The following is a 21879-nucleotide window of genomic DNA, read 5'->3' as shown; positions in this document are numbered from 1 at the left end:
ATGTGCACGGCACTCCATTTCCCTGCGCTCGTAAGTTCGTTAAGATCATTAAAATACGTTTGTTTTACGTATTATATGCATGTATAATTACATATGTAATCACTTAATATAAAGTAACGGGGTCCCCACAAGAATCCCAATGACCCCACCCCAAAGTTGGGGTCTCCATTGGGATCTCAACGTCCCCGTCCCCATCCTGGGGTCCCCATCCCAACATGGGGTCCCCATCCCAAAACCAGGCTCCCCACCCCATTGTCGGGGTCCCCATTGGGATCTCAACGTCCCCATCCCCATCCTGGGGTCCCCATCCCAAAACATCGGGATCCCCATCTCAAAACCAGACTCCCCACCCCAAAGTTGGGGTCCCCATTGGGATCTCAACGTCCCCGTCCCCATCCTGGGGTCCCCATCCCAACATAGGGTCCCCATCCCAAAACCAGGCTCCCCACCCCATTGTTGGGGTCTCCATTGGGATCTCAACGTCCCCATCCCCATCCTGGGGTCCCCATCCCAAAACATCGGGATCCCCATCCCAAAACCAGGCTCCCCACCCCATTGTTGGGGTCCCCATTGGGATCTCAACGTCCCCATCTTGGGGTCTCCATCCCAACATCGGGATCCCCATCTCAAAACCAGACTCCCCACCCCATTGTCGGGGTCCCCATTGGGATCTCAACGTCCCCATCCCCATCCTAGGGTCTCCACCCCAACACCACAGACCCCCCAAGGTTGGGGTCCCCACAAGAATCCCAATGACCCCACCCCAAAGTTGGGGTCTCCATTGGGATCTCAATGTCCCCACCCCAACATCAGGGTCCCCATCCCAAAACCAGGCTCCCTACCCCAGCGTTGGGGTCCCCATTGGGATTTCAATACCCCCATCCCCACATCCAGGTCCATACCCCAATATTGGGGTCTCCAGTGGGATCTCGACATCTCCACCCCATAGTGGGGTCCCCATCCCACTGTTGAGATCTCCATCCCAATACTGAGGTCTCCACCCCAACATCTGGGGTCTTCATCCCAACATCGCGCTCCCCACCCCAATGTTGGGGCCATCATTAGGATCTCAGTGTCCCCACCCCATTGTTGGGGACCCCATAGGCATCTCAGTGTCCCCACCCCATTGTTGGGGTCCCCATAGGCATCTCAGTGTCCCCACCCCATTGTTGGGGTCCCCATTGGGATCTCAGTGTCCCCACCCCATTGTTAGGGTCCCCATAGGCATCTCAGTGTCCCCACCCCATTGTTGGGGTCCCCATTGGGATCTTAGTGTCCCCACCCCATTGTTAGGGTCCCCATAGGCATCTCAGTGTCCCCACCCCATTGTTGGGGTCCCCATAGGCATCTCAATGTCCCCACCCCATTGTTGGGGTCATTATTGGGATCTCAGTGTCCCCACCCCATTGTTAGGTCCCCATAGGCATCTCAGTGTCCCCACCCCATTGTTGGGGTCCCATAGGCATCTCAGTGTCCCCACCCCATTGTTGGGGTCCCCATTGGGATCTCAGTGTCCCACCCCATTGTTGGGGTCCCCATTGGGATCTCAGTGTCCCCACCCCATTGTTAGGGTCCCCATAGGCATCTCAGTGCCCCACCCCATTGTTGGGGTCATTATTGGGATCTCAGTGTCCCCACCCCATTGTTGGGTCCCCATAGGCATCTCAGTGCCCCACCCCATTGTTGGGTCCCCATAGGCATCTCAATGTCCCCACCCCATTGTTGGGTCCCCATAGGCATCTCAGTGCCCCACCCCATTGTTGGGTCCCCATAGGCATCTCAATGTCCCCACCCCATTGTTGGGGTCCCATAGGCATCTCAGTGTCCCCACCCCATTGTTGGGTTCATCATTGGGATCTCAGTGTCCCCACCCCATTGTTGGGGTCCCCATTGGGATCTTAGTGTCCCCACCCCAATGCTGGGGTCCCCATAGGCATCTCAGTGCCCCACCCCATTGTTGGGTCCCCATAGGCATCTCAATGTCCCCACCCCATTGTTGGGGTCCCATAGGCATCTCAATGTCCCCACCCCATTGTTGGGGTCATTATTGGGATCTCAGTGTCCCCACCCCATTGTTGGGTCCCCATAGGCATCTCAATGTCCCCACCCCATTGTTGGGGTCATTATTGGGATCTCAGTGTCCCCACCCCATTGTTGGGGTCCCCATTGGGATCTTAGTGTCCCCACCCCATTGTTAGGGTCCCCATAGGCATCTCAGTGTCCCCACCCCATTGTTGGGGTCATTATTGGGATCTCAGTGTCCCCACCCCATTGTTGGGTCCCCATAGGCATCTCAATGCCCCCATCCCAATATCAGGCTCCCCAACCCCCCTCGCTCTCCCCACCGCCCCACAGACCCCCAGGAGGACCCCATCCTCATTGTGGGGTCCCTTCTCGCTCCTCCCCCTCCAGGAAATCCCATAAGAGCCGGTTGACTTCTTCGGGTTGGTCTTCGGGCAGCCAATGCCCCGCATTTGGGATGAGGTGGAGGTGGGCGTTGGGGGCCATACGCTGCTGTAGGAACGGGGCCAGCCGGGGGTCCAGGAAGGCGTCGCGGCCACCCCATAAAATCAGCACCGGGCACGGAGGGCGCTCGCGGGGCACCGGGGAGTCACTGCGGGGTTGGGGTGGGGGGAGAGGGGTGAGGGGTGGGGGTACGACCCCAATCTGAACATCCCAAATGGGAACATCCCAAATGGGAGCATCCTAAATGGGAGCATCCCAAATTGGGGTATCCCAAATGGGAACATCCCAAATGGGAACATCCCAAATGGGAACATCCCAAATTGGGGTATCCCAAATGGGAGCATCCTAAATGGGAACATCCCAAATGGGAGCATCTCAAATTGGGGTATCCCAAATGGGGACAACCCAAATGGGGACATCCCAAATGGGAGCATCCTAAATGGGGACATCCCAAATGGGAGCATCCTAAATGGGAACATCCCAAATGGGAGCATCTCAAATTGGGGTATCCCAAATGGGGACAACCCAAATGGGGACATCCCAAATGGGAGCATCCTAAATGGAAACATCCCAAATTGGGGTATCCCAAATGGGAGCATCCTAAATGGGAACATCCCAAATTGGGGTATCCCAAATGGGGACAACCCAAATGGGGACATCCCAAATGGAAGAATCCCAATGGAGAATCCCAAATTGGGGGATCCTACAAAGGAACATCCCAAATGAGAGAATCCCAATGGGGACATCCCAAATTGGGGTATCTCAAATGGGAACATCCCAAATGGGCACTTCCCAAAGAGAACATCCCAAACTGGGACATCCCAAAAGGAACATCCCAAAACGGAACATCCCAAATGGTCACCCCAAAATGGGACCCCTAAAATGGCAACCCCAAAAAGGGAACCCTAAAACGGGACCTCCAAAATGGGAACTCAAAATGGGATCCCCTAAAATGAGAACCCCTAAAATGGGACCCCCAACATGGAAACCCTTAAGATGGGAACCCCTAAAATGGGAATCCCAAAATGGGACCCCCAAAAAGGGACCCCTAAAATGGGAATCCCAAAATGGGACCCCTAAAATGGGAATCCCAAAAAGGAAACCCCAAAATGGGAATCCCAAAATGGGACCCCTAAAATGGAAACCCCAAAATGGGACCCCAAAATGGGACCCCCAAAATGGGAATCCCAAAACGGGACCCCTAAAATGGAAACCCCAAAATGGGACCCCAAAATGGGACCCCTAAAATGGGAATCCCAAAATGGAAGAATCCCAAAATGGGACCCCTAAAATGGGAATCCCAAAAAGGGAATCCCAAAATGGGACCCCTAAAATGGAAACCTCAAAATGGGAATCCCAAAATGGGACCCCAAAATGGGACCCCAAAACGGGACCCCTAAAATGGGAATCCCAAAATGGAACCCCCAAAAAGGAACCCTTAAAATGGGAAACCTAAAATGGGAATCCCAAAATGGGATCCCAAAATGAGACCCCAAAACGGGACCCCTAAAATGGAAACCCCAAAATGGGATCCCTAAAATGGAAACCCCAAAATGGAAATCCCAAAACGGGACCCCCAACATTGGACCCCCCCACAACCCCACAAAATCACCAAACACCCAAATGGAAGCCAACCAAGACGACCCAACAGAGACCACCCCAAATCGCCCCCCCCCCCAAAAAAAAAAACCCCAAAATCTTGGGGTCCCCACCGACCCGAAGAGGTTCCGGTAGTAATGAAGGGGGGGGCTGAGCGCCCCTGCTGGCGGAGCCCATAAAGGTACGCCTCCAGTTCGGGGGCCGTCAGCCGTCGCCACGGGTTCTGGATGCCCGACCACGGCCCCGTAAGGAACGTCCTGAGGATCTGCGGGGCCACGGGGGGGGGCTGAAATGATGGGGGGGGACTGGGGTGGGGGGGAGAGAGGGGGTGGGGGGGTCTCGGGGGGGGGACGCACCTGGAAGTCGGCGAGGGAGAGGAGGAACTCGGGGAGCCACGGCAGCTGGAAGAGGAAGATGTAGCTGGAACGGAGCAGCTGAGTGGGGTGAAGGGCTGAGAAACCTGAAATGGGAGGGGGGTCAGGAGGGGAACCCGAATGGGGGGGGGCACCCGAATGGGGGGGGGGGCACGCAAACGGGGGGGGGGCACGCAAACGGGGGGGGGGCAACCGAATGGGGGGGGGAACCCGAATGGGGGGGGGGGGGCACCCGGATGGGGGGGGGCACCCGAATGGGGGGGGGGCAACCGAATAGGGGGGGGGAACCCGAATGGTGGGGGGGGCACCCGGATGGGGGGGGGGGCACACTAATGGGGGGGGGGCAACCGAATAGGGGGGGGGGGGACCCGAATGGGGGGGGGGCAACCGAATGGGGGGGGGGAACCCGAATGGAGGGGGGGCACGCAAATGAGGGGGGCGGCACCCGAATGGGGGGAGCACCCGAATAGGGGCGGCACCCAAATGGGGGGGGGCACCCGAATGGGGGGAGGGGCACCAGAATGGGGGGGGGGCACCCGAATAGGGGCGGCACCCGAATGGGGGGGGCACCCGAATGGGGGGGGGCACCCAAATGGGGGGGGCACCTATGGGGTGGATGTGGGGGTGGTGCTGAATGGGGTGGGCATGGGGGATGGTACCCAAATGGGGTGACCATAGGGGAGGGCACCCAGTGGGGTGGAGATGGGGGGTGGCATCCAAATGGGGTCGAGATGGGAGATGGCACCTATGGGGTGGACGTGGGGGGTGGCACCCAAATGGGGTGGACATGGGGGATGGCACCTATGGGGTGACCATGGGAGGTTGGTACTCAATGGGGTGACCATGGGGGATGAATCCCTATGGGGTGGATGTGGAGATGGCACCCAAATGGGGTCGAGATGGGAGGTGGCACTATGGGGTGATCACAAGGGGTGGCACCTATGGGGTGGAGATGAGGGGTGGCATCCAAACGGGGTCGAGGTGGGAGATGGCACCTATGGGGTGGGCGTGGGGGTGGCACCTATGGGGTGACCATGAGGGGCGGCACCCAAATGGGGTGGACGTGGGGGGATGGCACCTATGGGTGACCATGGGGGGTTGGTACTTAATGGGGTGGGCATGGGGGGTGGCACCTATGGGGTGACCATGAGGGGCGGCACCCAAATGGGGTGGACGTGGGGGGATGGCACCTATGGGTGACCATGGGGGGTTGGTACTTAATGGGGTGGACGTGGGGGGTGGCACCCAAAATGGGGTCGAGATGGGAGATGGCACCTATGGGGTGGGCGTGGGGGTGGCACCTATGGGGTGGAGATGGGGGATTGGTACTTAATGGGGTGGACGTGGGGGTGGCACCTATGGGATGACCATAAGGGGCGGCACCCAAATGGGGTGGACATGGGGGATGGCACCTATGGGGTGACCATGGGGGGTTGGTACTCAATGGGGTGACCATGGGGGATGAATCCCTATGGGGTGGATGTGGAGATGGCACCCAAATGGGGTCGAGATGGGAGGTGGCACTATGGGGTGATCACGAGGGGTGGCACCTATGGGGTGGAGATGAGGGGTGGCATCCAAACGGGGTCGAGGTGGGAGATGGCACCTATGGGGTGGGCGTGGGGGGTGGCACCTATGGGGTGGAGATGGGGGATTGGTACTTAATGGGGTGGACGTGGGGGTGGCACCTATGGGATGACCATAAGGGGCGGCACCCAAATGGGGTGGACATGGGGGATGGCACCTATGGGGTGACCATGGGGGGTTGGTACTCAATGGGGTGACCATGGGGGATGAATCCCTATGGGGTGGATGTGGAGATGGCACCCAAATGGGGTCGAGATGGGAGGTGGCACTATGGGGTGATCACGAGGGGTGGCACCTATGGGGTGGAGATGAGGGGTGGCATCCAAACGGGGTCGAGGTGGGAGATGGCACCTATGGGGTGGGCGTGGGGGTGGCACCTATGGGGTGACCATGAGGGGCGGCACCCAAATGGGGTGGACGTGGGGGGATGGCACCTATGGGTGACCATGGGGGGTTGGTACTTAATGGGGTGGGCATGGGGGGTGGCACCTATGGGGTGACCATGAGGGGCGGCACCCAAATGGGGTGGACGTGGGGGGATGGCACCTATGGGTGACCATGGGGGGTTGGTACTTAATGGGGTGGACGTGGGGGGTGGCACCCAAATGGGGTCGAGATGGGAGATGGCACCTATGGGGTGGGCGTGGGGGTGGCACCTATGGGGTGACCACAAGAGATGGCACCTACGGGGTGACCGCGGGGGGTTGGCACCCAATGGGGCAGAGGCGAGGTGCCACCCAACCCCACCCCCCACCCCCACCCCCCACCCCCCACTCCCCCCATTACCCATCATGACGGCGCGGTGCGGCGCATCCATCACCACCAACTTGGCCACCAGCTCCGGATGCGCGGCGGCCAACTCCCAGGCCAGGACCCCCCCCCAATCGTGACCCACCAAAATCCATTTTCGGGTCTCTTTTTGCCCCCCCAGTTCCCCCATCGCTTCTCGGATGTCCCCCAGCAGGATTTCGGGGCTGTAATTTTCTTTTCCCAAAGGTTTTTCCGATGCCCCACAACCGCGAAGATCCAAAGCCACCGTCCGGAACCGACGGCCGAATTCCAGCAGTTGGTGACGCCAACAGAACCTTGGGGGGGGGGGGGGGGTGGAGGGATTGGGGGAGGGGGATCGGGGGGGGGGTCACCCAACGGATGTCACCCCCCCACACCCCAAAAATGACCCCACGTCGTTGAGACCCACCAGTTCTGGGGGAAGCCGTGCAGCAGCAGCAGCAGCGGGGCGGTTTGGGGACCGCAGGCGACGTAATGGAGGCACAGCCCTGAGCTCTTGGGGGAGGGGGGAGGGGGGGAAAGGGAGGGAAGGGGTTAATGGGGCCCCCCCCCCCAAATTCTGACCCCAAAGACCACTCCAAACCCCGCTCATGAAAACAAAAGCCCCTTCAGGATCACCCCAAAGCGCACACTCCTCCTCCCCACCCCCCCCAAAGGACAACCAGGACCCCCCACAACTCCCCTCCAAACCCCTCATAACTCCTCCAGGACCCCCAGACCACCCCCCCCCCCCAAAACCCCTCCAGGACCCCTTTAGGACCCCCAGAACACCTCCCACCCCCCCCAAACCCCTCCAGGACCTCCTTAGGACCCCCCAAAGTACCTCAACTCCCCCCAGAACACCTCCCACCCCCCCCAAACCCCTCCAGGACCCCCTTAGGACCCCCTTATGACCCCCAGAACACCTCCCACTCCCCCCAAGACGCCTCCGGGACCCCCCCCAGGCCACAGTTTCCCCCAAGCCCCCCCCAAACCCTCCAGGACCCTTTAGGACCCCCTTAGAACCCCCAGAACTCTTCCCAGCCCCCCCCAACACCCCTGGGACCCCTCCCCAGCCCCCAAGCCTCCCCAAACCCCTCCAGGATCCCCTTAGAATCCCCAAAATACCTCAATCTCCCCCCCCCCCCCCCCCCAGAACTCCTCCCAGCCACACTAAGACCCCTTTGGGACCCCCCCGCCAGCCCCCAATCTCCCCCAAGCCCCCCCCCAAAGCCCCCAATCCCTCACAGGACCCCCAGACCACCCCCAACCCCCCCCAGGACCCCCTTAGGACCTCCAAGGTACCTCAACCCCCCCCCAAACTCCTTCCAGCCCCCCCCCCCCCAGGACCCCTCTGGGACCCCCCCCAGCCCCCAATCTCCCCCAGGATCCCCTCCAAACCCCCCTAATCCCACCCAGGACCCCCAAGCCCCTCCAGGACCCCCTTAGGTCCCCCCAATGTACCTCAACACCCCCCCCCCCCCCAGAACTCCACCCTGCCTCCCCAAGACCCCTCCGGGACCCCCAAGACCCCCCCCCCCCCCCCCCGCTCACCTTCAGCCTCAGCCATCCGTGCTGCCCGTAGGTTCCATCCTCCAACCCGGGGGGGGGTTCCGCCCTCACCTTCCGCCTCAGAGCCCCCCAGGGACCCCTCCTCAGCAGCACCCAAAGCCCCCACAGCCCGTAGGCCAACCCCGCCGCCGCCGCCGCCGCCGCCACCGCCAACCTCAGAGCCGCGCGTTGCACCGCCAGCACAGCCCGGGTGGGGGCCAACAGAGCCCAGCGTAGGGACTGCAGCATCGCTGGGGGGGGACGGGGGGGTACTGGGGTCACTGGTGGCGATGTCCTCCAGGGGATCTGGGGGGATCTGGGGGGTTCTGGGGGGGGTCTGGGGGGGATCTGGGGGGGGTTTGGGGGGCTTTGGGGCGTAGTGGGGGGGGGTACTGGGGGTACTGGGGTCACTGGTGGCGATGTCCCCCAGAGGACTGGGGGGGATCTGGGGGGCTCTGGGGGGGGGTACTGGGGTCACTGGTGGCGATGGAGGGGAGCTGGGGGGGGTACTGGGGGGGATCTGGGGGGGATCTGGGGGGGGTTTGGGGGGCTTTGGGGCGTAGTGGGGGGGGGACTGGGGGTACTGGGGTCACTGGTGGCGATGGAGGGGAGCTGGGGGAGGTTTGGGGGGGGTTTGGGGCGTAGTGGGGGGGGGGACGGGGGGTACTGGGGTCACTGGTGGCGATGTCCCCCAGGGGGACTGGGGGAGTCTGGGGGGCTTTGGGAGGGGTACTGGGGGGGTACTGGGGGCACTGGTGGCGATGTCCCTCAGGGGGACTGGGGGGGATCTGGGGGGCTCTGGGGGGCTCTGGGGGGGGGTACTGGGGTCACTGGTGGCGATGGAGGGGAGCTGGGGGGGGTACTGGGGGGGATCTGGGGGGGATCTGAGGGAGGTTTGGGGGGCTTTGGGGCGTAGTGGGGGGGGGGACGGGGGGTACTGGGGTCACTGGTGGCGATGTTCCCCAGGGGGACTGGGGGAGTCTGGGGGCTTTGGGGGGGGTACTGGGGGGGGTACTGGGGGCACTGGTGGGCAATGGGGGGGGCGCTGGGGTGACTGGTGGGGATGGGTGGCAGCTGGGGTGGGGAGAAGGGAGGAGAGCGGTGGGGTTTGGCAACTGGGAGGGTGGGGGGGGGGGGACGGGACGGACAACCCTATATCGGCACTGTATGCACCCCCCCCCCATCGGCACTGTGTGCCCCCCCCCCATATGGGCACTGTCACCTCAGTGTCCCCTCCCACGTGACACTGTCACTACGATGCCCCTACCCACGTGACGCTGTCGCCGTATCGTTCCCACCCACGTGACTGTCACCTTCTCCTGCACCCCCGCCCGCCCCCCCGCTGTCGTTGTCGCAGCGCTGCCGCGACCCCCCCCCCTCCCCGCCGGCCCCTCCCGGACCTTCTTCCGCCGCTTCCACCGCTCCGTTGCTCCCGGCCCCGCCCCCTCCTCGCACTGATTGGTCCGCGCCGAGAGCGGGGGAGGAGGGGGTGGAGCAAAGTGAGGGGCGGGCCAATGAGAGAGCAGAGGGGGCGGGGCAGAGGGAGCGGACCAATGAGAGCGCAGAGAGAGCAGGGCAGAGGCGGACCAATGTGAGCGCGGGGGAAGAGGGGGTGGAGCAACGGGAGGGGCGGACCAATGAAAGCGCAGACGGGGCGGGGCAGAGGGGCGGACCAATGAGAGCGCAGAGAGAGCGGGGCAGAGAGGGACGGACCAATAAGAGCGCGGGGGGGGGGTAGAGGGAGGGGAAAAGTCACATGGGAGGGTGGGGGAGGGGAATATGGGGTCGTAATGGGGACGTGGGGACACGATGGGGTCGTGGGGACGTTATGGGGATGTGGGATACGGGGACCCAGGGGTGACATTATGGAGATAAAGGATATGGGGATGAAATGGGGATAAAAACCACACAGCACCCCGAAAGGAGCACAGACTGCACAGCCCCACACATCCCATCCCAGTGCCCACTTATGGGTCCCAAACCCGCAGCCCTGACCCCAATCCCCACCTATGGCTCCCAAACCCACAGCTCTGACCCCAATCCCCACCTATGGGTCCCAAACCCACAGCCCTGACCCCAATCCCCACCTATGGCTCCCAAACCTACAGCTCTGACCCCAATCCCCACCTATGGGTCCCAAACCCACAGCCCTGACCCCAATCCCCACTTACGGATCCCAAACCCACAGCCTTGACCCCAATCTTCAATTATGGCTCCCAAACCCACAGCCCTGACCCCAATCCCCACTTACGGGTCCCAAACCCACAGCCCTGACCCCAATCTTCAATTATGGGTCCCAAACCCACAGCCCTGACCCCAATCCTCACTTATGGCTCCCAAACCCACAGCCCTGACCCCAATCCTCACTTAAGGGTCCCAAACCCACAGCCCTGACCCCAATCCCCACCTATGGCTCCCAAACCCACAGCCTTGACCCCAATCCCCACTTATGGGTCCCAAACCCACAGCCCTGACCCCAATCCCCACTTATGGCTCCCAAACCCACAGCCCTGACCCCAATCCCCACTTATGGCTCCCAAACCCACAGCCCTGACCCCAATCCCCACCTATGGCTCCCAAACCCACAGCCCTGACCCCAATCCCACCTTGGCTCCCAAACCCACAGCCCTGACCCCAATCCCCACCTATGGCTCCCAAACCCACAGCCCTGACCCCAATCTTCAATTATGGCTCCCAAACCCACAGCCCTGACCCCAATCCCCACCTATGGCTCCCAAACCCACAGCCCTGACCCCAATCCCACTTATGGCTCCCAAACCCACAGCCCTGACCCCAATCCCCACCTATGGCTCCCAAACCCACAGCCCTGACCCCAATCCCCACCTATGGGTCCCAAACCCACAGCCCTGACCCCAGTCTTCAATTATGGGTCCCAAACCCACAGCCCTGACCCCAATCCCCACCTATGGCTCCCAAACCCACAGCCCTGACCCCAATCCCCACCTATGGCTCCCAAACCCACAGCCCTGACCCCAATCCCCACCTATGGCTCCCAAACCCACAGCCCTGACCCCAATCCCCACCTATGGCTCCCAAACCCACAGCCCTGACCCCAATCCCCACCTATGGCTCCCAAACCCACAGCCCTGACCCCAATCCCCACTTATGGCTCCCAAACCCACAGCCCTGACCCCAATCCCCACTTATGGCTCCCAAACCCACAGCCCTGACCCCAATCCCCACCTATGGCTCCCAAACCCACAGCCCTGACCCCAATCCCCACCTATGGCTCCCAAACCCACAGCCCTGACCCCAATCCCCACCTATGGCTCCCAAACCCCATCACCCCACATCAGCAGCGCCGCTGCCACCACCGCTCCATTATTTATATCAGTTATTAATTATTACTATTATCGTTATTTTGGGATTTTTTTTTTAACTTTTTTCCCCCTTTTTCTTCTTAAAATAAAATAAAATAAAAAAAAAAGTCCGTTTGTTGCAGGATGGTCACAGAGCGATGGGGGGTAACGAAGTGTGGGCCTGGGGGGGCAGTGGGGACGAATGGCACAGAGCAAAAACCAAAAACAACCCTTTCTATGGATTTTTTCCTATTTTTTTTCGGATTTTTTTCAGCTTTTATTTTTTTTTCCGTATTTTTTCATATTTTTTTTGTATTTTTTTTCATTTTTTTCGTATTTTTTCATATTTTTTTCGTATTTTTTTTCTTTTTTTTCATATTTTTTCACCTTTTTCCGTATTTTTTTTTACTTTTTTGTATTTTTTCATATTTCTTCATATTATCTCACTTTTTAGTATTTTTTTCGTATTTTTTCGTATTTTTTTCGTATTTTTTCGTATTTTTTTCGTATTTTTTTGTATTTTTTTCATGTTCTTATTTTTTTCGTATTTTTTCACGTTTTTTCACATTTTTTCACTTTCCGTATATTTTTCATATTTTTTCACGTTTTTTCATTATTTTTCACTTTTTGTATTTTTTTCATTTTTTTTCGTATTTTTTTCACTTTTTTTTCGTAATTTTTTCACCTTTTTTTTCGTAATTTTTTCACTTTTTTTTCGTATTTTTTTCACTTTTTTTGTAATTTTTTCACCTTTTTTTTTCATAATTTTTTCACCTTTTTTTTCGTTATTTTTTCACCTTTTTTCACCTTTTTTCATATTTTTTCACCTTTTTTTCCCCGGGCTTTTTGTGTTATTTTTACCCCCCCCGTCCACAAAAAAAAAAAGGTTTTTAATTTTCCTATTAACCCCCACTCTTTCCAACCCCCATTTTTCGTTCCTTCCCCCCATTTCCAACCCCTTCCCCCCTTCCCCCCCCCCCATTTTCACTCCTTTTAATCAATCACTTTTCATTAATCACTTTTTTAATCACTTCGGGACCTTTATATAAAACTTTGTTTTTCCAACTTTTTTTTTTTTTTCTTTTTTTTTTTCTTTTTTTTTTCCTTCTTTTTTTTTTTTAACATTTTTTGTTTTTTTTTTGTTTTTTTTTTTTTCTTTTTTCTTTACATTTTGACCGATTTCCGTCCGACCGCAACGGCGCCTTTTGGGGCTTATTTTTCTCGTTTTTTTTTTTCCCACTTTTTGTTCTTTTTACCGTTCCAAACGCTCTTTTTTGCCGCTCCCCCTCCGCGTCCCTTCTCAGCTCCTCTTCCAAAATCCCTTTTTCCTTTCACCTCTCTCCTCCGAACCTTTTTTTGTTCCTTTTTAAACACGGACAACGTTAGGATGAAGAAGAAAAAAACGAAACAAAACAAAAAAAAAACGAGAAAACACCCCCCCAAAAAATCCTCAAAACAACAAAGAACCGAAAAAAAAAATCCCCCCCCTCGACCCCCCCCCCGCAAAAAATAAAAGGAAACGTAAAACCAAGGGTGGCTTTGTTGGGTTTAAGAGTTAAAAATATAGACTGAAAGTGAGCAAAATAGAAGCAGCGTCCTTGCACCGAACCTCCGACCTCGGGTGGAAAACTGGGGGGTTGGGGGGGTCTGGGGGGGGGTTGGGGGGCTATGGGGGGTTGTGGGGGGGTTTGGGGGTGGGGGGGTCCGAGAGTCGCCCGATTTTGGGAGGTTGGGGGGGGTTTGGGGGGGGTTAAGAAAGAAAAGGGGGCAATGATGGGGGGCTTCGGTTGGTCCCCGCAGCACCAATTCTCCCTTCGTGGCATGGAGGGGGGGGGGGGGGGGACCCCCATCACCCCATCACCCCCCCCCCCAAATCCTCCCCCCCCCTCCCCTCCCCTCCCCCCCCCTCAAAACCCGCCCCCCCCCAACCACACACAAACCCCAAGGATCTTTTGGTTGTGTTTTTTTTTTTTCTTTTTTTTTTTTTCCTGTGTGTTTTTTAGAAAAAAAAAAAAAAAAAGTGGAGGAGGAGGAGGAAAAAAGGGGGGGGGGGGGGGGGGTCGTTGAGGCGGGCGGATATTTGGGGGCTGCAGCCCACCCCCCTCGCCCCCCCCCCCACCCCCACCCCCCAAAATCCTCCCCCTGTGTTGGGCGCAGTTTGCGGGGGGGTCGTCGGTGTCGGATCCGTTTTTCTTTCACTTTTGTGGTTTTTTTTTTTTTTTGTAGGGTTTTTTTTTTTGTTTTTTTTGGGGGGGGGGGGGATTTAGGGGGGCTCGGAGGGCTGGGAGGGGGGGGCGGGGGGGGGGGGGTCCCACAGAGTCAGAAGGAGGAAAATGAGGCGGCTCTCTCAGAAAAGGTTCTCTTCAAATATTGCCAACAGGTCGCTCTGGAAATTCATGTCGATCGTAGCTGCCATCTGGGGGGGGGGAAAAAGAGGGGGGGGGTCAGGGGGGCAACGAGGGATTGAGGGGGGGGGGGCGCTGGGATGTGGGGGGGGGGGATGTGAGGGCATCGTGGTGGCATTGGGGGGCACTGGGGTGATGGCGGTGGGAGCAGGGGGGAACTGGGGGCCTTGAGGTGGGACCAGGTGGAATTGGGGGGGGTCTCAAGGTGGTACTGGGGTGTTAAAATGGGCACCCAGGTGGAACTGGGGGGGGGGTCTCGAGGTGGCCCTGGGGGTCTCAAGGTGGCACTGGGGTGTTAAAATGGGCACCCAGGTGGCTCTGAGGGGGTCCCAAGATGGCCCTGGGGGTCTCAAGGTGGCCCTGGGGGTCTCGAGGTGGTACTGGGGTGTTAAAATGGGCACCCAGGTGGCTCTGAGGGGGTCCCAAGATGGCACTGGGGGTCTCAAGGTGGCTCTGGGGGTCCCAAGGTGGCACTGGGGGTCTCAAGGTGGCTCTGGGGGGTCCCAAGGTGGCTCTGGGGTGTCTCAAGGTGGCACAGAGGATCTCAAGGTGGCCCTGGGGGTCCCAAGGTGGCACTGGGGGGTCTCAAGGTGGCCCTGGGGGTACCCAGGTGGCACTGGGGGTCCCAAGGTGGCACAGGGGGACCCAAGGTGGCACAGGGGATCTCAAGGTGGTACAGGGGGTCCCAAGGTGGCCCTGGGGGTCTCAAGGTGGCCCTGGGGAGTCTCAAGGTGGCCCTGGGGGTCTCAAGGTGGCCCTGGGGAGTCTCAAGGTGGCTCTGGGGGTCCCAAGGTGGCCCTGGGGGTCTCAAGGTGGCTTTGGGGGGTCTCAAGGTGACACTGGGGGGTCTCAAGGTGGCCCTGCGGGTCCCAAGGTGGCCCTGGGGGTCCCAAGGTGGCACAGGGGGTCTCAAGGTGGCTCTGGGGGGTCTCAAGGGGGCACTGGGGGTCCCAAGGTGGCCCTGGGGGTCTCAAGGTGGCACTGGGGGTCTCAAGGTGGCTCTGGGGGTCTCAAGGTGGCACGGGGGGTCCCAAGGTGGCTCTGGGGGGTCTCAAGGGGGCACTGGGGGTCCCAAGGTGGCACAGAGGATCTCAAGGTGGCCCTGGGGGTCCCAAAGTGGCTCTGGGGGTCTCAAGGTGGCACAGAGGATCTCAAGGCGGCACAGGGGGTCCCAAAGTGGCTCTGGGGGTCTCAAGGTGGCTCTGGGGGTCTCAAGGTGGCACAGGAGGTCCCAAGGTGGCACAGAGGATCTCAAGGTAGCCCTGGGGGTCTCAAGATGGCTCTGGGGGTACCCAGGTGGCACTGGGGGGTCTCAAGGTGGCTCTGGGGGTCCCGAGGTGGCCCTGGGGGTCCCGAGGTGGCACAGGGGGTCTCAAGGTGGCACTGGGGGTCCCAAGGTGGCCCTGGGGGTCTCAAGGTGGCCCTGGGGGTCTCAAGGTGGCCCTGGGGGGTCTCAAGGTGGCACTGGGGGTCCCAAGGTGGCACTGGGGGTCTCAAGGTGGCTCTGGGGGTCCCGAGGTGGCACGGGGGGTCCCGAGGTGGCACAGGGGGTCCCAAGGTGGCACTGGGGGTCTCAAGGTGGCACTGGGGGTCCCAAGGTGGCTCTGGGGGTCTCAAGGTGGCACTGGGGGTCCCAAGGTGGCACTGGGGGTCCCGAGGTGGCCCTGGGGGTCCTGAGGTGGCTCTGGGGGTCCCAAGGCTCCCTGCGCTCACCGCCTCCCTGCGCCTCCTCTCCTGCTCCCTCTTGCGGGCCATCTCGCGCTGCTGATCCAGCATGGACTGCGAGGCCTGCGGCTGGGAGCTCTGCGCCTGCGGGGCGGAGGTGGCTGCGGGCGGCACCTGCTGCTGCTGCTGCTGCTGCTGCTGCTGCTGCTGCTGCTGTTGCTGCTGCTGCTGTTGTTGCTGCTGCTGTTGCTGCTGCTGCTGCTGCTGCTGCTGCTGCTGCTCCTGGCGTCGCCGCACCTCCTCGTGCACCCGGCGCGCCTGCTCCATGGCGTCCTCGTCGTCACGGCTCCTGCAACAGCCCCACGTCGGAGCTTTGGCAAGGGCTGAACGCCCCGACATCCCCCCCCAAAGGGGGTCGGGGGGGTCGATGGCCTCACCTCATCCTTTCCTGCTCCCGTCTCAGCCGTTCCTTCTCCCTCTCCACCTGCTCTGCCTGAGCTTTCAGCGCCTTCTCCCGCTCCTCCTTCTCCCGCGCCGCCCGTTTGAACTGCTCGAAGCTGTCGCTGGAGGATTTGGCGGTGGAGGACGGGGTGGTGGGATGTTTCTGGACCAGGCTGGCCCAAGAGCCCATGTTCTTGATTTTTAGGTCCTGAGGTAAGGAGGAAGGGGGATGGGGAGGGTTGGGGGGGACGCTGAGCGCGTGGCCGTCGGTCAACCCCAAAAATAAGAAGGGTCTCATAAGGTTGAAGAGGGACCGGCTCCTTTCCGATCCCCTCTGATGGGCAGATTGCTGCTCTGACATCCATGGAATGAGGGAATGGGCTGGGGTGGGTTGGGAGGGTCCTCAAAGATCATAGAACTACAGAACGGGATGGGCTGGGAGGGTCCTTAATGATCACAAAACCATCAGATGGGTTGGGGTTGGGTTGGGAGGGTCCTTAAAGACCACAAAACCATCAGATGGGTTGGGGTTGGGTTGGGAGGGTCCTTAATGATCACAAAACCATCAGATGGGTTGGGGTTGGGTTGGGAGGGTCCTTAAAGATCACCGAACCACGAGGCCCCAGCACAGTTGGATTGAAAGGGAGCTCAGAACCCCCCCAGCCCTGGGCACCTCCAGGGACGGGCGTCGTTTTGGGGTTTTTCCCTCTGGGGAGGAACGCACCTTTTTAGGGGCGACGGGCGTTTTGGGTTCCTGCTTCTGCCTCTCCTTGTCCTGCACGCCCGGCGGCGGCGCGTTCTGCTCGGGGGGTCTGATGACGGGCCGCCCACCCTCCATGGGCTTCATCTCCGTTCCTGCAACAACGGCGGCCCCGTGAGCTGCGGTCCCACGCGGGTCCCCGCGCCCACCCGGAGCCGGGGGTCGGCACTCACTCTGCGGGATGTGGGCGGGGGGTTTGATGCTCTCGGGGTGTTTCGGGGGGTCCTGCCGCAAAGGGGGGCTGAAGGTTTCGTTCCGGATGACGGGAGAATGCATCTTCTCCTCCTTCACCACCATGGGCTGCGATTGCACGACGGAGGCGGATCGCATCTCCTGCCACGGAGCAGAGCGGGGATGGGGGGGGGGTCAGGCACTGCGCGGCCCCCTCCGGCAGCGACCCCCAGCCCGGCCCCCAGCCCGCCAACCTCGCTCCACGGCACTGCGCCCTCGGCCGGGGGCACGGCGCCCGTTTTCCTTTACCTGCTTTTTTGGCTGGATGTTTTGTTGGGGTGGCGACTGGTGGACCAAGCCCTGGAACGGCGGCATCTGTGGGGAATGCATCATGAGAGGGGAAGGGGCTTCCCGCAAGTGACCTGCAACAGTTCGGCACCAGTCAGTCAATGCTGTTCGGCGACGCCGCGTCGCGACACGCACCGCCCTATCGCGACACCAATTGCCCTATCGCGACAGACAGCGCCATATCGGGATACGCACTGCCCTATCACACCGCCCTATTGTGACACACAGCATCCTATCATGACACAGAGCGCCGTATCGGGATACGCACTGCCCTATCACACCACCCTGTCGTGACACACAGCGCCATATCAGGACACACACTATCCTACTGCACTGCCCTATCACGACACACTACCCTACCACAACACACACCACCCTATCGCAACACACAGCACCACTTCATGACACACACTGCCCTATCACGACATGTACTACCCTATCAAAACACACAGCGCCATATCAGGACACACACTGCCCTACTGCAACAGCACCCTACTGTGACACGCACCACCCTGTCACAACACACACCATGCTATCACAGCAAACACCATCCTATTGCGACAAACACTGCCCAATCGTGACACATACTACCCTAACCACCCTACTGTGACATGCATCACCCTAACATAACATACAGTGTCCTATCGCGACACACAACGCCCTATCGCGACAAACACTGCCCTGTCGTGACAACCACTGCCCTATCATGACATAAACGGCCCTATCGCGACACATGCGGTGTCACACCACAAACCAACGCGGCGCTGCAAAACCGGGCGGCCCCACCACCAAAAACACCCACAACCTCCACGAGGAAGCCCCAAATTGGCTCAGATTTGCCCCAAATCGAGTCCCGGAGGCGGACCTGGGGCTCAGTTTGCACCCATCGCTCCTTTGTCCTTTGTGGGAGCTGAGAAGCGCTGCGGGCAACAGGAGCCCCAAACTTGGCATCTACTGGTTGGTCCTTTTTGGGTCCCCAAACCCACATCAGGTTGGCACATTTTGGGTCCCCAAACCCACATCAGGTTGGCACATTTTGGGTCCCAAACCCACATCAGGTTGGCACTTTTTGGGTCCCCAAACCCACATCAGGTTGGCACATTTTGGGTCCACAAACCCACATCAGGTTGGCACATTTTGGGTCCACAAACCCACATCAGGTTGGCACTTTTTGGGTCCCCAAACCCACATCAGGTTGGCACATTTTGGGTCCACAAACCCACATCAGGTTGGCACATTTTGGGTCCACAAACCCACATCAGGTTGGCACATTTTGGGTCCACAAACCCACATCAGGTTGGCGCATTTTGGGTCCCCAAACCCACATCAGGTTGGCGCATTTTGGGTCCCCAAACCCACATCAGGTTGGCACATTTTGGGTCCACAAACCCACATCAGGTTGGCGCATTTTGGGTCCCCAAACCCACATCAGGTTGGCACATTTTGGGTCCCCAAACCCACATCAGGTTGGCACATTTTGGCACATTTGGATCCCATCTGCATGTGGGACGCGTGGAGGACCCCCTTCCTGGTCCCCATCCTTTGGGGAAGTGCCTGGCAAACAACACCCAAAGTGATGCTCATCCTGACCTCCTCCACGAGCTGCCTGCACCAAGAACAACAAAAACAACACCCAAAATTGTGGCACTGACCGAGCACAGCGCTCAGCCCAACCCCTGCTGCAAAGCTTTGGGACCCAAATCTGGGTCTTTTTCACGTGGTGAGGAGTGGGAGCTCTCCCCAGGCCCAGCACCAGTGGTGTCAAGACCCCAAATTTGGGATCACTGTAGTGTGATTGTGTTGGAGAGAAGTGGTAGCACCCCCAAGTTGGTCAACACCCAATGGGGAGTGCCTGGGACCAACACATGTTGGCCAGCACCCAGCAAAGGGTGTCTGGTACCCAACACACCGTGACCAACACCCAGTGAAGGGTGTCTGGTGCCAACACACGTTGGCCAACACCCAGCAGAGAGTGCCTGGTACCCAATAAATGGCCAACACCCAGTGGAGAGTGTCTGGGACCAACACACGTTGGCCAACACCCAGCAGAGAGTGCCAGGGACCCAATAAATGGCCAACACCCAGTGGAGAGTGCCTGGGACCAACACACGTTGGCCAACACCCAGCAAAGGGTGTCTGGTACCCAACACACAGCCAACACCCAGTGGGAGTGTCTGGGACCAACACACGTTGGCCAACACCCAATGGAGAATGTCGGGAACCCAACACACGTTGGCCAACACCCAGCAAAGGGTGTCTGGTACCCAACACACAGCCAACACCCAGTGGAGAGTGCCTGGGACCAACACACGTTGGCCAACACCCAATGGAAAATGTCAGGAACCCAACACACGTTGGCCAACACCCAGCAAAGGGTGTCTGGTACCCAACACATGGCCAACACCCAGTGGAGAGTGTCTGGGACCAACACACGTTGGTCAACACCCAATGGAGAATGTCAGGGACCCAACACACGTTGGCCAACACCCAGCAAAGGGTGTCTGGTACCCAACACACAGCCAACACCCAGTGGGAGTGTCTGGGACCAACACACGTTGGCCAACACCCAATGGAGAATGTCAGGAACCCAACACACGTTGGCCAACACCCAGCAGAGAGTGCCTGGTACCCAATAAATGGCCAACACCCAATGGAGAATGTCAAGAACCCAACACACATTGGCCAACACCCGGCAAAGGGTGTCTGGTACCCAACACACGGCCAACACCCAGTGGAGAGTGTCTGGGACCAACACACGTTGGCCAACACCCAGCAGAGAGTGTCAGGGACCCAACACATGCTGGTCAACACTCAGCAGAGGGTGTCCAGTATTCAACACATGCTGGTCAACACCCAACGGAGAGTGCCTGGGACCAACACACCTTGACCAACACCCAGCAAAGGGTGCCTGGGACCAACACACTTTGACCAACACCACGCAAAGGGTGCCTGAGACCAACACACCTTGACCAACACCCAGCAAAGGGTGCCTGGTACCAACACACCTTGACCAACACCCAGCAAAGGGTGCCTGGTACCAACACACCTTGACCAACACCCAGCAAAGGGTGCCTGGTACCAACACACCTTGACCAACACCCTGCAAAGGGTGCCTGGTACCAACACACCTTGACCAACACCACGCAAAGGGTGCCTGGTACCAACACACCTTGACCAACACCCAGGGGAGAGTGCCTGGGACCAACACACGTTGGCCAATACCCAACAAAGAGTATCTGATACGGACACACGTTGGCCAACACTGAGAACAAGCCCAGAACCCAACGGAGAATGTCCAGCAGCCAACACGAGTTGGCCGAAAACCCCAGGAGTGCCCCATCCCCGCAGCAAAGCGCCCTCGGAGGACGTGGAGACAACGCCGAGCCACCCCTGCGTCACCAAAGGGTGCAGGGTCTGCGGCCACGGCTCCTGCTCACCGGTCGAGTAGGGATCGGGCTTATGGTGCCGTGGTGAGGGGTGATGCTGGATGACTTGCTGAGGTTTCGCCGGCTGCGGAGGCTGCGGCGGCGGCGGCTGCGGGGGCGGATGCTGCTGCGGAGGTGGCTGCGGTTGGGGGATGTGGGAAGGGAAGGGCATGGGTTGCATGTGCATGGGCCTCTGCTGGGGTTGGTGCTGCAGCTGCTGCACCGCGGGGTGCGCCGGAGGCTGCAGGGGTGGCTGGGGCTGCGACTGGACCTTCACTGAAGGGAGAAGAGGAGTCTGCGGCTGCACTTTCTGCAGCTGTTGAAGGTAGAGCTGCATCTGGCTGGTGCTCAGAGGCAGGCTGTGGTGAGGCGGGGGAGGCTCCTCGTCCTCCAGCAGGACTTGGGGAGGCTGGGGCAGAGGCGGCTGAGGGAGCATGGGCTGCTGGCTGATGGCTGGCGAGACGGCCGGCGGGCGCGGAGGCTTCGGGGGCAGAGCGGCGGCGCGGTTGCTGGGTCTCGAGGGCTGCTGAGGCAGAGCGTTGTGCAAAGCTGGGGAGAGACGGACAGGGAGCTCGTGAGAAAGGTGGAGAGCGACTTTTGGCACGGTTGGATGGCGGTGGTAGGATGAGGGGGATCGGTTTTGAATTCCAATTCTTTACTCAGAGGGCAATAAGGTCCCGGCGCTGCTGCCCAAAGCTGTGGGTGCCCCATACCTGGAGGTGGCCGAGGCTGTGGACGGGGCCCTGAGCTGCTGGGGGGCACCCGGCCATGGCAGGGGTCAGCCTGGGGGGGCTTTGGGTCCCTTCCCACCCAACCGTGCTGCGATCCCATCATTCTACGGTCTGTAAGGACCCTTCCAACCAAAGTCGTACCATGATTCGATGGTTCTGTGACCTTTAAGGACTCCTTACAACCCAAACCCAAGTCATCCTACGGTTATCTGACCTTCAAGGACCCTTTGAACCCAACCCAATCCATTCCATGGCTCTGCGTTCACTA

At 59.3% G+C, this 21879-nt stretch overlaps 3 protein-coding genes across 8 annotated transcripts in view; 1 reads left to right on the top strand and 2 right to left on the bottom strand.

The window, feature by feature from the left end:
• The window catches only part of LOC104916968 (nuclear factor 1), an 8651-nt gene extending 6954 nt beyond the window's left edge, over positions 1–1697 (top strand). Inside the window, exon 3 of the mRNA XM_085214817.1 lies at positions 1660–1697. Within this exon, the coding sequence (XP_085070943.1) occupies positions 1660–1697 (38 nt within the window). The remainder of the gene's footprint in view (positions 1–1659) is intronic.
• LOC146542058 (epoxide hydrolase 3-like) lies at positions 59–9993 on the bottom strand. Its single transcript, XM_085214838.1, is given in 8 exon segments — positions 59–2614; positions 4183–4228; positions 4231–4330; positions 4422–4525; positions 6813–7111; positions 7225–7310; positions 8349–8596; positions 9746–9993. Coding segments are annotated over 7 exon segments (1119 nt in total). The 5' UTR covers positions 8595–8596; positions 9746–9993; the 3' UTR covers positions 59–2376.
• Positions 9994–13964: 3971 nt separating this feature from the next.
• BRD4 (bromodomain containing 4) overlaps positions 13965–21879 on the bottom strand; it is a 61684-nt gene continuing 53769 nt past the window's right edge. For 5 of the 6 annotated variants that reach the window (XM_085214827.1, XM_085214829.1, XM_085214830.1 and 2 more), the window contains 7 exons: positions 20893–21429; positions 17417–17529; positions 17110–17269; positions 16901–17031; positions 16173–16384; positions 15784–16084; positions 13965–14081 (listed from right to left, as the gene is read on the bottom strand). In XM_085214827.1, coding sequence (XP_085070953.1) covers positions 14013–14081; positions 15784–16084; positions 16173–16384; positions 16901–17031; positions 17110–17269; positions 17417–17529; positions 20893–21429 — 1523 coding nt within the window. In that variant the 3' untranslated portion in view covers positions 13965–14012. The remainder of the gene's footprint in view (positions 14082–15783; positions 16085–16172; positions 16385–16900; positions 17032–17109; positions 17270–17416; positions 17530–20892; positions 21430–21879) is intronic. The other variant, XM_085214832.1, reaches the window with a different exon arrangement.

The sequence above is a fragment of the Meleagris gallopavo genome, chromosome 34, assembly GCF_905368555.1.
Source record: "Meleagris gallopavo chromosome 34, MGAL_WU_HG_1.1, whole genome shotgun sequence".
In the NCBI taxonomy this organism is placed as follows: domain Eukaryota; kingdom Metazoa; phylum Chordata; class Aves; order Galliformes; family Phasianidae; genus Meleagris; species Meleagris gallopavo.
Note: the sequence above shows the minus strand (reverse complement) of the source record. Positions and strands in the feature narration are given on the sequence as shown.